General features: G+C 34.2%; 1 protein-coding gene across 3 annotated transcripts in view; it reads right to left on the bottom strand.

Annotated features, from left to right (window-relative positions):
- Positions 1–16,747, bottom strand: part of LOC146004216 (putative transporter slc-17.2) — a 62,329-nt gene that overhangs the window by 1,966 nt on the left and 43,616 nt on the right. For all 3 annotated transcript variants that reach the window (XM_083142896.1, XM_083142889.1, XM_083142904.1), the window contains exons 5-9: positions 15,554–15,737; positions 13,792–13,925; positions 5,580–5,729; positions 3,403–3,535; positions 420–664 (exon numbers count right to left, since the gene is read on the bottom strand). In XM_083142896.1, coding sequence (XP_082999022.1) covers positions 420–664; positions 3,403–3,535; positions 5,580–5,729; positions 13,792–13,925; positions 15,554–15,737 — 846 coding nt within the window. The remainder of the gene's footprint in view (positions 1–419; positions 665–3,402; positions 3,536–5,579; positions 5,730–13,791; positions 13,926–15,553; positions 15,738–16,747) is intronic.

Raw genomic sequence — 16,747 nt, 5'->3', positions numbered from 1 at the left:
CAGAGTGGTTAGCACAGAATGCTAAAATGCTCTGGGTTCAAATCCCGAATCTAGAATGTATGTTCTGTCAGTGTCCCTTCACCAATTTCATCATATCAACACTCATGTAAAATGCATTCTTTTTTCAATAAACATCATCAGTACAATCAGCAGTGTGGTTTCTTAACCTAAACAGAGATTTTAAAACATTATAAGTACTGTTTTGTATTGAATGCATATTTTTATACTATCGTTGTAGCTCAATAAATACTATAGTGGGGTAATTAGGGGGGGTCCAAAATATTAGAATCTTCAATAAATGCACAGCTAAAAGTCCAGGTCACATATAATGTAAAACCACCGAATATTTATAAGAAACATTTAAAAATTAATACTTCAATATATTGCAATATATAAATCTCAATACAGAAGCAATTTACCTTCGTAGTAATGTACCCAACTAAAGTTGGTGTTACAAATCCTGGAATGACACCAATAGTGTTTGAAATTCCTGTAAGAAGACCTGAGAATTGTGGTGCCAAGTCCAAGTAGCTCAACAAATAACCACCAACAAAGCCAAAATCTGCAATTGCTTGTCCCAAAGAAATGATAGCCACAGCTATGTATTGATTGTGACACGAGAGGAGTCCCATTGACAGCATGCTTATTCCTGGAATTATGGTGCCTGGAAACAAGTTTATAACATTATTAAGAGAATTTTCAAAATAAAATATTTACTTCTGATAAACTATACAAAAATTACTATAATGGACATCTGTTATCTTTCTAGATTATTTTCAGTTGCACTTAGTTCTTTTATAATGAAATAGAAAAATATATATATTTTTTTAAATAGGATGTGCAAAATAGACAGTGATCAGAATGCTACATTTTAAAAGTAGCTTCGCTACAGCTACAGCTACTCTTCCAAAATGTAGCTTTGCTACAGCTACAGCTACATTTACCAAAAAGTAGCTCGCTATGCTACTCCTGTTTGCTACTCGCTACTTCGCTACTTTTTGCGCTACTTCTGGATAAAAAAAAAAATAACCATGTGGATATTAACAAAATTCCCTACTACTGGTAAATAGATTCTGTTATTTATTATCATGGTTCCCGTCATTAGATAATTTTGAAAGCAACGTTACTTCAGTTACTTATTTTTACTATAGTTTTTGAGATTAACATACCTATGCAAGTGGCATTTCAATTCAAACTTGATATATGAATATTGCAATTAGGGTGTTACCCAAATTAATGATTACAACTATACACAAATTAAATTTGGTAGGATTACGTATTTATGTTCATATCAACATATTTTTCTTGAGAATAAATATTTCATTCTTTAATAGACTCATATGAAGGCAGCATTTTGAATGAAAAGTACCTGGGCCTCTTTGTTTACAAAGGGCTCCAGGTTCGATACCCAGCGGAGGCACATAGTGGTTAGGATCCAGTCTTCATCAGCTTATATATGCATAAAATATACTCAAAACAAAAACTAGGAAAGATGCCAAGTTGGAAGGATGAGATCCTCCTGCTCCTCCATTCCCCACACTGCTCATCTTCCTCGTTCTCACAATTAGCCGAAAATGGCAGAAAGTGACTATAGATAAGAGAATAATTAAATAAACCATTCATCCTCATTGTCATGATTGAGAAGACTTGAAGAATAGATGAGGAGATAAACAGAAGAGGACAAATGGGTGGTAGACTATATCAAAGCGTTCGAAGATTAATAAGGAACAGGGATGTACCTATGAAATGCAAGAAGGTAATATATAACACATAGTATGTGCCAATAATTACGTGACATAGAGAGACAAGAAAAAAATGCAAGCAGTGGAGATGAAATTTTTAAGGAGTCTATGGGAGAAGACTAGAAGGGATACAATAAGGAATGAGGAGATCCGACAGACAGTGGGGGTGGTGAAGCTTCAGGACAGGATAGATCAGGCACAGATGAGATGGTTCTGACACATGAAGAGGATGGATGCAGAAAGACTACCAGTAAGAGATTGCAATTCACAAGGAGTGGGAATAAGGCCAAAGGGGAGACCAAGATGTCGGTGGAAAGAGCAGATAGTGGAGAGTGTTAGGAGAAGAGGACAAGATTGTAACACCATGAAAAGAGAGGAGTGGTGGAAGACCAGGAGAAAATGGAGAGGCTTGACTTCTATGCCAACCCAGTAAGAGGCAGGAAACTGTGAAGGATGATGATGATGATGTCATGATTAGCAATGGTTACAGAAAAGTGACACGAAAGTAGGAAAAATACATAAATTTGAAAACTATGTATATTAACTAAAGAAAATTGTTGTTTCTGCAGGAAAGTCAATAGCTCGTACGTACTTTTTACAATATGATAAAATATATTGAGGAAGCTGTCCTGTAAACCCGAGCGTTCTAAACATATTGTAATTTTAAAATTTGTGAACAAATATTATCGTGAAAATAATTGTAATTAAAGAAACTCTATCATTCTTGTAACAATGATATCTTGCTGATATCTATATACTGACAATGATCAATGCTGTAAACGTACTGAACCATTTATTGCTGGCACTATTCCTTTGTCAGTGCAATTGGAAATCCATCGCTCATTTTTACGCTGCAAGTTGTGTCTTACACAGCAATTAATGACATTTTGGTGTCTCTTACACCATGAATATCCACAGGATTTGTTCCGGGGGTGATGTAAACGAGGCACTTTTTTCCAGCGGTGCAGAAAACGAGGCATGTTTCTCCCCAAAATAGCAATGCAGCTCAAAAAAACGTAGCTGTTAGTTGGAATATATTCATATATGTCAGTTAGTTATCTGGATATCTGAATTATTCAGATACTAATTAAATAAGATGCAGATATCTATAATCTACAATCTAGATAATCTGTATTTCCATGTAATAGACTTTGTCTTTATGAACCTCCTGCAAAATTAAAGGTTATTGTCGACTTTTCTGACGCTGTTGCCACATTCAAAATTCACCTCAAAATGCTGAGAGAAAATGTAGCTGTAGCAAAATTTTCGCTACAACTACAGGAATTTTGTAGCTTCGCTACCGCTACAACTACAATTTTCAAAATGTAGCGTCGCTACAGCTACAAATTTTGTAGCTAGCTACTGTAGCGATGCTACAAGTAGCGTGCTACTTCTGACCACTGAAAATAGAGCAAACAGTGGACATCAGATTTACGTTACTATCAAATCCATGACAAGGGTCAGTTGTAAAAGCAGCCTTAGATACCAAAATATACCTGCTAAATAAACATGATATCTATCTATCTACCTATAAATCAAGAGCCAGCAAAGGCAAACTTATCAAAAAAGGGCATTTTTATTTTAATATTAGAAACAAATAATCATTAATATCATCAATATTTTTCACATATAAACAAGAAAAATCCCTTGGAATACTCACCAATTCCATGGTAAACTTTCCGAAGATTTGTCACGGAAATAGTTCCTCTTTTTCTGAAGTAGTCAAAACTGTATCCAATGAAAATTCGAATCACAATCACCCCTGCATAAGGCATGGCTGACAGGAGACCATTCTGAAACAAACATATGCCTTAATGTGCAAGAATTATGTAGCTTCAACCAGGATTGTTGTTGCACTAAAATACTTGGAAAAAATGGATTATAAAGAAAACAATTTTCACTTACAACCTTTGATTTACATTTTATTATTGAAAATATTGATAGTAGCTTAACTATATATACAGCTGACTGATGGAATTTTAAACCACTACAGGCTATATTTCAAGTTTTTGCCCCCAAAATCCAGTCCTAACATTTCTAAAATCTCCTCCCACCCCCCACCCCCACCCCTTAAAAAAACACTCACTTTAATGATTAAAGCATAGGTCTTTTCTCAAACCTTTTGTCACAGTTATAATTTTCTTTCTAACAAAGCTTCAGCTACTTTTTTATAATTCTTCTTGTATGTAGAATTATTTCTCTTGTAGTGTACGGTTATTGCAAGCATAAATACACAGCTTTTTTTAATATAGAAAAAGAAAATGGCATTCACTAACAGAGTAAACCAAATCAAAAAATATGTCACAAGAAAACTAAAGGAAAGAAGGAAAGTAGACAAATGAGAAATCTGTTGAAAATAATTTGTTTGTATTCCATTCCACAAGAGTTTCTCACATAAAATTGCAAAAATTTTTAGAAGATTTAATTTTAAAATTGTTTTTAGATCACCGAGAAGTTTGGAATGTACATTTAATGAATACAAAATGAGAAAATCTGTACCAGATGTGGAAACCACAGGAATACATAATATAAGTGTTCATGTTTTAAGGATTATGTAGAACAAACAGCAAGGAAAATGGCAATAAGATGGCATGAACACGATTTGTACATTACAAATTTAAACCCAAGAACAGGTTTGTCAGCTCACATCATCGAGGAGAAGCATATGATTAAAAAAATAAGGGTTTTAAATAGAGTGACGGGCAACATAGATTTGAATATCTGGGAAGCTTCTCATTGCAGAAGAACACTGGAATAAATTAAATAATGAAAATGGTAACATAGACCCACTATAGAATTTTCTTTTTCACAAGTGGAGTAAGTTACCATCTTTAAATTTTCATGTAACGTAAAATATCAAGAAATTGTTAAAGCAATGATGATTTTGAATTGCCTGATGATATTTGGGATTCATAAGTTTTTAAAAAAATGTGATCAAATTTCATTTTTATCTGAAATAAAAATGAAACAGACTGCTTGTTTCACAGTTAAGTTGCTATATTACAACAATGTAACATTGACAACATCCATTGTATAACTGATTCCTTTTTCTTAAAAAAAAATTAACCATTGTTATAACTATATCTTTAATCAAACTAAAAATAAATGTCTGATGAAGGGAGCGTGTGTTCTCCTGAAATGTCACAACGAAAAACTGTTTTTAGGCTTGTAGTAACCGTAGACTACAAGAAAAATAAAACTTTTTTATAATTTAGGTTATGATCGTTGTTCTTTAAATATATTCTCTTCATTTAAAATCTTCATTGTTTAAAAATTTTGAAATAATACAGCAATGAATGGAATGACCATGGTTGTATATTTATTTAACAAACTTCCAAATGCAGCCCTTTGCCATTTTATATTAAATTGATACCCACACCAATAGCCAATACTATTACTGATTCCCACTGATAAGGATGCTTAAAATTTGTAACAATTAAAAGTTGTTCAAAATATTTAGTCACATTACTGGGTGAGTATTGTGCTCCAATTGTAAGCATTTTTGCCAGAATTTTGTTTCAAAATATTCAAGAATTACATCGGAATAGCAAAATACCTGATATGAATCTCAAAATACAGTTTTTCACACAATATTGCTGCAAACTAAATGGAAACTTCAAACTTTGCATAACTTCCAACATAATTAGACTTCACAATAGACCAGAAAAGTATTGGCCAGTATGAATAAAATCCAAATGAAACTTATTGGTTCTGCCCTAATATATATGACAAAATATTATCTCTAAATGTAATAATTACTTGTTTGCAATAATTCAGATAACCATTGAAAGAACGTTTAATTGTTTATTATTATTACTATTATTTTAATCTACATACCTCATGAATATTGAAGTAGAGCACTTCTTTCATGAAGAGTGGCAAATTTACTGCCAATGTTATGAAGCCCCAAGTCTGGCAGAAGTGGGCTACATTGTATGCATGTACTGGGATTGACAGTGCTATGGATTTCCATGGAACTACGAGTGTCTGAAATTAATGTAAATGAAAAATTACTTTTCAGCATTGTAATTTGGTTTTTACCTTATCTAATTCTTTCATAAAACCATATTTTCTTGAATTCTACAGTGGAGTGGCATTAGTTTTGGGCCAACCCAGTATAGAATTCAAGCAAACATGGTCCTCTCTACTCAGAAAATAAAAATACTAACTTAATTGAACAAATAGTAGTAATAGAATTCCATTGTGAAGTAGTTGATTAGCACACTGTATTCATAGTAAAATCACAAGTCAGTTGTAGATATGATCCCCACCACCAGCAAATAGAAATTATTCATGTGAAGATGAGAGGAGAGATGCTTTCTTAAAATGTAGTGTTACAAGAGGTATAAGAAGTATTTAAGTTTTGGTTTTTAATCCACTTTATGCACATATAGGCTAATTGGGACTGGACCAACAGTTTAAAGTGGAATCCGAATCACTTGTGCCTCCACTGGGTATCGAAACCAGGACCCCTTGATTACAAGGCAACAACGTTACCAGTACGCCGTCAGGGAGGCTCATATAAGAAGTAATAGCACTGGACAGTGGACAATGTCCAATTAACATTATATGCTCTTGCATCATTGATAGACTTCTTATTAACCTGGGAGTACCTGGAAAACATTGATAATGTAATAATATAAGAAACTTGCCTAAGGAGCACACATGAATAAAATTACATCCCACAATGAATAAATGTGACTCACTGAACTTGATATTATTTCATGTTAAATATTTCTCTGCTTGTACCATTAAACATACACACACATGCATTTACATATGTATGGGGGTTAACCCTGGTGGATTATGGCAGCCAGAGCGTGGACCTGATCACATCACCTTCAAAATGGCTGAGATCGAGAATGTGTGGGGTTCTACTCCCACAACCCCTAAAATGTGCCTTCATGGCACGGTGCTATATGCACGGGGAACCTTACCTTTACCATTGGTGTACACAGAAATGAGCTGACCTGCAGAATTTTCCTTGACAGGTTGGGCCATTATTCAGCAGGCTGTAAAAGGGCTGGTGGAAAAGGGCTCAACACAGTTGCAATATGTAAACTGAATAAGCCCCAATCTAAAAGTATTCAAGTGTTGTATTTTGATTTGAGGAAAAAATCAAAATACCTGTTTGTAGCCATCTGCCATTATTTTTCCACTGTAATTAAGATACTTTTTATGAGTTTTAGTGGAAGTAGGGATTTTGTTGTTAATGCATTGTGTGCAATCAGAGGTAAGAGATACACAACAAGGTAAGAGGTAGTCATGGTCATGGTGAAGAATCAGCAGGGCTGCAAGTCCACGGTGCAGAGGTAAACTCACAAATAACATTCAAAACAGTACATAAGAACTGCATCTCCAATGTAGATTTATACATTGTGCAGACATTATGCTCAATAGGGGTGGTAACATCATCACCTTATAATCTAGAAGTCCTGAGTTTGATACCTGGTTGAGGTACATCAGTGGCATATTCCCCATGTTATCTGTTTTAGTGCCGGTACCAACTTTTTCATTTATATGTAGAAATTGCTGGAAAATTTGAAGTTTTCAGACTTCTGTTTGTATTTTACTTGCATAGCTACATTGGTGTTTTATTTATATTATAAATAGCTTTTACTCCCTCTACTCCTATAGCTGGGAAGATGAAGACTCCAATGGTCTACAATGAAACCTCCCTTCAGGGTAGGTGTGAAAGGAAAGTCTAACCACTCCATATTTTTTTCTGCAAACGTGTATTCTTACGAAAGGGTTGTTGGCGGTGATTAAGGGGGCGAGGGGGGCAGTTGCCCCTACTATTTTCCATTTTTGCACCTGCACTATGCCAAACCTCATGTACCAAGAGAAAGTAAACTGTCCTTGCCCCCCCCCCCCCCACTATTTGCACCTTGCCTCTAGTTTTAGAACCCAATCACCACCACTGTTTGGATGTAAATCAATACTTTGAATGTAACATAATACTTGGATGTACAGGGTGGCTCAAAAAGTCACTTAACACCCCCAGTACAAGGCCACTGCTTTTTATCTGATAACCCATTTTCGACTGATCAAAGCTGAATGGTTAGTGCTGGTAAGTTAATGGTGTGACGTGCTGTGTGGAACACGACTGGTTAGTCAATTTTCTATCAATGGAACCTTAAATGCTAGGGCTACTTGGATTTGTTAAATAAACAGGTTTTTTCATCCTTGCTTATGGAAGAAGGTACTTTTTACAGAGTTTTTTTCAATATGGAGGAACACCAGAGCAGTATGGGAACGTTGTGAAGCAGTTTCTGTCCAAAGTTAGTTATCAGATGACAAGGGTCGAATATTCTGTTTATGAACTTCCTTATGAACATAAACATTAGACTTGTCACTGTGAATGACTTTTAATTCAATTGAAGCATCACACTGTAAATTGTTCGCGACAACCATTCATAATACACAGCTCTTTGTGGATGTATCAGATTAAAGTCGTGTGCAATGGCATGCAAACTTTTCTCCCTAGGCGTGACTTTGATCTCGATGCATTACCGATGAGCTAAACAAATTTTAAGGCATTTTTCTAACACCCCGAAAAGGAGTAAATTGGTACAAGAATTCAGTCATAACTTTTTACTGGTTAAAGATATGTCGAAAAAACCTTCACCATTCCATTTCTCGTGAAATTCTAGCGTGATTTGATATATCATATCACCCCCTTCCCATTAAAATTCTGAAGTTGAATTCAAGATGGCGAACATCAAGATGGCCACCGACCGTGCGGGTGGTGCCAATGTGCCTGGCAACGATTGGTCATCACCATTTCCATGTTGTGCGCTGCAGTGGCCTTGTACCGGGGGTGTTAAGTGACTTTTTGAGCCACCCTGTAGAATAATACTTTAAAGCAAGGTGCGAAATCATTGAAGATTGGTGGGGAGGAAGGAAGATCTTAATCTACACACACACACATATATACACGAATATATAAATATTTATAGACATAAATACATATTTATAATAATAAATATACAAGTAAATTCATATTTATAATACATTATTATGACTACTATTATTAAGTATATACTTTTATGTATATCAGATATTTAAGAAGTAGCAAACTAATTCCTTTACTGACTGGTTAAGGATGTCAATAAATGAGAATATAGTTGAAATATTTTTATTATGTTTTAAGTTTTTGTTTAGTTTTTGCTTTCTATTAGTATAAATCGATTAGATTTCATAGTCATTTTTGTCTTACATTGATATTTTATCTTTATTATGAATATATTATATCAATATAACATTTGTTATTGGTGTAAGATCTGTAAATGGTCTCTTGAATGAGAGAGAGAGAGAAAGTATGCAACACTCACAAACACATTACGTTGTGTGTGTTCTCGATACTATCCTTAGTAAAGTATATTTGAAGTAAAAAATAACTGGTCACCTTTTGCTTTTATAAAAAACACTCTCCCCGCCGGGAAACTTGAATTTGAATTTGAATTTTATTTTCTTCCGTTGATCCTTGATTAAAAGGGCATGGAAAACGTCAAGATACATAATGAAATAATAATTAGTTTAGTACATCATAACAAAAAAGAAGAAACATTGTGTAGTACATTACATCACCACACCAAAGTAAAAATTGAAAAATACACTTCATTACACTACAATAAAAATAGAAACACATTATCATTGCTGCATGATTGAAATAAGATTACAATTAAAATACATATTGTTTAGTACAGTGGCCTTGTATTGTCTTGTTCCATGAATTCTCTGATACTGTAGAGAGCTCTCTCTGTCAATTTTTTTTTAATTGTTTATATTTGTTTATTTTTTGGAGATATCAGTTCTATGTCATGATGCAGCTGGTTGTAGAATATTTTCCCGGCATTCATTGGTGATTGTTTTGAGATATTGAGTCTGTGTTGGTTCTGGTAATAATTATCTTTCCCCCTTGTATTGTGGTTGTGTAATTGATTATTTTTAGTCATGCTTCCAGTATTTAGAACAAACGTTATAACCTTACAGGTGTATAGGGAGTATATTGTCATTATTTGTTTCTCCCTGAATAACTCTTTGCAAGATTCCCTACAGCCTAGTCTGTACATTATTCTATGTGCTCTCTTTTGAAGTCTCAGTATTCTGACAGTATTATTATAAAATGATCCACCCCAAGCTATTATGCCATATTCAACATAGGGGTAAATTAGTCCATAATATATGCATTTGTTAATTTCTGTTCTGGGATTTTTGAAGCCAAGATTGTTGGTGGGGGAAATCCCCCATGTCCCCCCAGGATTTTGCACCCTGCTTTAAAGGTCTCAAGAGTTTTAAAAGCAGGGGTTCCACAGGGATCAATTTTAGGGCCTCTCCTTTTCACCCTCTACACCGCAGACTTAAATAAAGTTATAAAATTTTTCACACCACATTTCTATGCAGATGATACACAACTGTATTTTTCGACTAGACATACAGCGCTAGAAAGTAGTATTTCCTCACTCAACACCGATTTAAATAATATTTACACATGGTGTACATCAAACGGACTTAAGATAAACCCTGAAAAATCACTTTATATGCTAATTGGAACAAAACAATCGCAAAAAAATTCTATTGTTGAGCCAATTGAACTTAAAATTAATAATGAAACCATTCCATGTAAAAATTCAGCAAAAAATCTTGGCTTGATTGTTAACGATACGTTGGACTGGACGGACCACATCAATGCACAATGTAAAAACGCATATTTTATTCTGAGAAACCTCTACCGTTTCCAAGATCAACTACCTGCAGAATGTAAACTTAGACTAGTTCAATCTTTAATTTTTCCACTATTTGATTATTGTGACTCTGTGTATGGGTCCAAACTTGCGAAAAAACTCACCAGAAAAATTCAAATCGCACAAAATGCATGCATCGGATATACTTTTGGCCTGGATAAACGCGATCACATACTTCCCATCTTAAACAGAAATAATATTTTAACAATGGCCAACAGGAGGCTACTACACCATTTATCTTTCATTCATGATCTGCAAACTGAACGTAAACCCGCGTACTTATTTGAAAAATTATGTAATCGCAACACAATTCACAGACACGGGACACGTCGTCACAACGAACATCATTCGACTATGCTATATACCTCATCCTTTTCTATATCTGCCCCGAAAGCATGGAATGCACTACCAACAAATGTTAAATCCATAAAACTCAATAAGAGTTTCAAAATTAAATTGAAAGAAATGCTTCTACAGGAACAGCAGCAGAACAGTAGCACATACTAGAAATGAACTGGCACTCAACAAACGACAAAACATTCATATTCTATAACTGTAACTATTGGAATTTTATAAATATCTTCAAATTATTATTATTATTATTATTATTTACTTAAATGCAACCTTATGTTAACATTTACATTTATATTTTTTCTTTTCACATTTGTATTTCTTTTCTTTTTTAATATTTTCTTGTTCTTTCACATTTATATAATCCTATGACTAATATTACTGAAATGAGAATATTCGTAATTGTAGGTAATGTGATTTTTTTATTTCTCGTTAGTGGAATCAAGCTTTCCATCTGTACTCATATATTATCATATTATATTATATATACTTATATTTTCTTATGTAGCTCATGACAAGGGTTAGGTGGTAGAGCAGCCTACGGCTGAACCTTGCCCACTAAATAAAGGAATTATTATTATTATTATTATTATAGTGTCGAGAACCCCAACATATTGACCTAACCCAGAAAAGCTCCCAGTATTGAAAACCCCAACACCTCTGTCTAGAACCCATACAGTGAGTTTTTAGGGGGGGAGTCAAGAAGCCCGACTTTGCCTAGACCACAGGCAATGCGAATAAAATTAGACTGAAAACTCCTCAAATTACCAGGATATTTATGCTCATGCTCTCAGCCTCGAACCCTTGTCTTTAGTAATTTTATGTATGACCTAGTGTTATTATGTGTAAATAATCTGAATGTACATAGTTGAGTTTTGTGAAATATACAAAAACAATTGACATATTCTTTTAGGTTAACAAATCTTTCCACATTGAAAAATTACAATTTTAAATTGCCTTTAGCTCATCACCTAAAGAATTAGTACATCAAAACCAATAATTTTATGATTGGCAAGTCCACGTTTATGTCATAAAGTTATGTACATCTGACAAATGAGTTTATAAACAACCTTTATGAAATCTCCTCAATATTAACCTTTTTAAACTTACGACTTGTTCATTTTTATGTTATTTAATTTTATGAAAATGTGCAAGAACATAACAATATCTAATTAATATATAATATATACTGTATATATACAATAAATAAGAATTGTTTTGATAAACCAGGTCAAATTTTCAGAATATGCCACTGAGGCACATAGGTTTGGATCCCACTTTAAACTGTAGGTCAAGTCCCAATCTGATCATAAAGTGGACTTAAAACAAAAACTCAATCACTCATTATGCAGACTTCCCCGGTTGGAAATTTTTCCAATTGGTTCCAATAGCCAATATGAGTTTTTAGACACACTATTGGACCCGATTGGTCTATCGGAACCAATTGGTCTATCAGAACCGATTGGTCAATTGTAATGAATTGGTTTCTATTGGAAAGTATTTTATTGTTTTCAATATATTGCTCATTAAAAATTCTTATCTATACAACAGTAAATGCAATGGAAAAATCATATAAAACAACTAAAATAAATCTCTGGTAAAGCATGTGGAATTTGTAACTTAGAAAAACTTTCACATACAAAACTTTTTCAAATATATGAACACGTTTTTAACTCTGTAGCTTCATTGTGATTAACACACTTATAGAAAATCGAAATTTATGCTGCTTCAGTCATAAATTTCTTGTTTATGTTGTTCTTCCTTTATACATGCAAAAACAGCAACAAATTAGGTTAAACAAAGAATCTGACCCACAACACTTGTTGCGGTAATGACCAACTTATAATTCGTTGAGACTCTGGTAATTTAAGAGAACTGTTTTACCTTAGGCGTAGTTCTACAAGATGAATAACACGGTACATCGATTTCGATTTTAGAATATTTATAATACTAAATAATACATAAATGGTATGTAGAACCGTAATTACAACTGTCTAATACATCGTAGATAGTAGGAGATGCGCGCGTACTATGTTGCATGGCCTAGCTCACATGAGCAAGTCAGTCGATTCGCTCGCGCACATGCGCCGCAGACGGCCCGCAGCAGAATGCTTTCATTCCCGAACAACACTTGAAAAAGTGATAAACAAACAAAACACCGTCGAGGTTGACTTAGTTGATCAAAAGATTGCTCATTTTTCCAATTGCATTACATACACATAAGAATAATCAGGATATTTTGTATTGCGAAAACAAGAACTAATATGAACATTTATTCCAACTACTAGGCCGAGTTGGTTCTTAAGAAAGCGTTCTTGTTAGGTATTTATTAAGATAAATCTGAATTCAGTAGTATGCATTAGAATTCAGAACAAATTCAGTTCAAGTGTGCTGTTTTTCCAAAGAACTTCTAAATCATAGGAAATGTGATGTCAAGGATCAAAGTACCTGTGCTTTAAGCCAATAAATGATTGATAACATATTGATTCTACAATATATACAAACTTACAATTGGATACAATTCACCAATTGGAAATTGTCTTGATTTTCCAATTGGTTTCAGTTGAGATTCCGATTGAAACCAATACATTCCGATAGAATCCGATTCATTCCAATTGAAACCGATAGAATCCGATTCATTCCAATTGAAATCAATTGAAATTTCAATTGGAACCAATAGAAAATTCCAGCTGGGTCATTGCATATTATTCATGATTTCAGTGTCTACCCAAATTAATCTACATGTTTCTTTTAAAATTTATTTTCAGGGTCTTCAATTTAATGTTTTAATGTCATAATATTTCTTTTTCAGGCATGGATCTAATGAAATACTAGAAATGAAGTGAAGTGGCTGCACATGTAAGTAACATGCTCATTCTATTCACTCATTTTCATATTTCTGAAATGAAATGTTTTATTCAATTAGTTTTCAAAGAAAATCTTGTACTTACTCCCTTCTTCATATTGCCACTCCCTGTTTTGACATTTAGAAATTCCCTTTCTTCTTTTGATATTCTTGGATGGGAGTTTGCATCATCATAGACAAGGAAACAAAATGACAGGCAACATATCATTCCAAAAGATCCTGGTAGAAATAGAAATATATGTCTTACATGAGATCACAAATATGGCTAAAAAACAACAACAAAAAAAACACTGCAACAAAATGTGGAATGGACTGTTGGTGGCTGCAGTATTAATAGTATAAAAGTTGGTGTCCATAGGATGATTAACATGTTTTTTAGTACTAGTACATACAAAACTGGTGAAATATAGGATAAGAACCTTATGCCAAGGAGAGTACCTTTTATAATACAATTTTGCTGCATTTTAATTGAAATTAAACTCAGTTCCACAGTGCAGCATGCCTTGGAAAGCCTTGGCCTGTTAGGCTGCTCTTTCATTGGGTGACAGAAATTTTAATTTATTTGTTTTGTATTTAATTCATGCCATGGTAGTCAAAAAGAGATGTTAACCATTACAGAAATTGTCTGGTTGATCTCCTACAGGAACCTCTGGGGGAAAAAAGGCTACCAAAAAATATTTAGCTAGAATGAAATATTCCCTGGAAAAGTTGCAAAATTGTTCTAATTTCTTCATGATTCTGCCATAATGGTTTCAATTGTATTATTGATTTTACATGTTTCTAGGCTGTTGTTATCATCTTCTGTAATTTTCTTCTTCCTCGTGAGAAATTAGAAGTAGGGTATTTTGATCTTCCATACATCTCAAATTTAGCCACAAAAGAAATGCTTAATTCTTATTCAGGAACCATGTAATGTTTCTACTATGCCATTATTGTGATGAAATCAGTCATACTTTGATATGTTTCCAGAAATTTCATTAATGGAGGATAAATATAGCCATTGGGTGATAAAGACTGCTTTTTGTTCAGTAATATCCCTTCTTCCCACTATTAATTACTCAAAACCAGGGTCTGGTTCTGCCCAACAGCTTCTGACAAGAGTGATGTATGGTCAGCACATTGAGTTCCATTGCCCCTGGGCACTGTTATCTGGCTTTCAAGATGGGAGTCTGCAACTCTTGCTTTTCAGTGGCTCCCCAATTGTCCTCATGATGCTGATTGAACACTTACATTTTGGACTACCCACACTAAAGGCAAGAGTACTAACCGTTTGACTACATTCAAGCTCAAATTGCTCAGTAAAGTTTGATAACTGTACATCCAGGTAATACAAAATATATTGTATTCATGAGATTACTGCATCTCCTGATGCAAGATAAAGATTATATCCAGAGTGTGATGTAGCGAAATCAGGAAATCTCTCCACAGCCCCATCATAATTCTCCGCACTTGGTCCTCAGACCCAATCCCACACTTCAGAGTTTCACCTCCTTCTGTCCCTACATTAACCCAAACTCCACTCATGCTTATATTTATGTATGCATATGTGTTGAAGTGTTGATATATGGTGGCATCAGGTAGGTGGTGCTGTCTAATTAGTGCAAATCTTTCATCTACCAATAGTTTGTCACAGCTTCAATTCATGATGAAAAATCTCCTTACTTGGTCCATGATATATCATAATTTATTATTATTGTTATATTACAGTAAACACATTGTCACCCAGACATAATAGTGTGAATGTGAATTTGACCAGTGAGTGGGTTTTCAATGATTTCACATACCTAACATTTTTTGATTAAATCTGAGATAGTTTAAGTGTCTATCAGTGTACAAATATACATTACCTGTAACATAAAATACTGAAGGCCAGCCTCCAGCAAAACCATACTGACACAGAAAACTCGAAAGAGGAAAGATGATGCAGTTGCCGAGTGGAAACCCTGCATAGGCTGCACCCATTAATGTGGTTCTCTCTGTCGGGGTTGACCACTTGCTATATAATTGATACATGGATGGAAGACTGAAGCCCTGTGACAAAGAAAATAAAATTACATTGGGATTATACTCGATATACCTAGGTAAAGTGAATCTAAACACACACACTGTTCATGTAACACATAAAATTATGGTCTAAATCAGGGGCGGTTACTGATTGCACAACGACCGGATATTTTACAATGAAATTTCATACTTTTTGTTAGTATATTTTTCATTTGTTATCCTATTAAATATATTGAACATAAACAAACGATTTTCCCGTTCATTGCTTCATAAAGCAAATTCCATTACGATTTGTTAAAAAAAATGAGGCAAACCACGGGATTTCACAGTGTATGGGTAGACGCACAGGTACGTGTTACAAACCCGGAGCAACAGCCTGATCTCTAGAGCGAAGAGTATTGGAGCGAAGTTCAACCCTGTTCTTCCTATCCCCTGCTTCAGTCGGCTTGGTCATTGCAATGGATTTACAACACACCAAGGTCAGGCGAACCATTTTGGATCCCTCAGGGATGAGGGGAAAAAAGATGGACCAGCAACAAACGCTGGGATTCAATTCTCACTGTCCTGTGTCGTAGAGTAACAGACAAAATGTCCATTTTAGGCAAAGATAAATATTTTCTTTTGAGGAGAATCTTAACCTAATTTAAATTATGTGATATTGATACCAATGCTTGAAACGTGTAACAATTTAATTTGATTTGTTGTTTTTTAAATCCACTTTATGCACAGAAAGACTAATAGGGACTGGACATACAGTTTAAAGTGGGATCCGAAACATGTGCCTCCATTTGTAACAATTAAAAACTGTTTAATATACTGATTAATAGGGCTAGGATTTTGATGCAAATGCATCTTTTTTTTTTTTTGGTAAGGCAGAAACATTGCATAAGTAAATAGAAACGTGATTTACATGTAAGTGAATTAATTGGAATGCCTTTGTTAGGGCATTTTTTGCATTTTTTGACTCTTTTTGGAGTAAATGTCATTTTTTAAACTTTTTAAACCCTTTAAGTCATTTCGGCCTTTCAAAAGTCATC

Source organism: Lepisma saccharinum, chromosome 1 (genome assembly GCF_977018435.1).
Source record: "Lepisma saccharinum chromosome 1, izLepSacc3.1, whole genome shotgun sequence".
NCBI lineage: Eukaryota > Metazoa > Arthropoda > Insecta > Zygentoma > Lepismatidae > Lepisma > Lepisma saccharinum.
The sequence above is the reverse complement of the archived record's forward strand: the minus strand, read 5'-3'. Positions and strand labels throughout refer to the sequence as shown.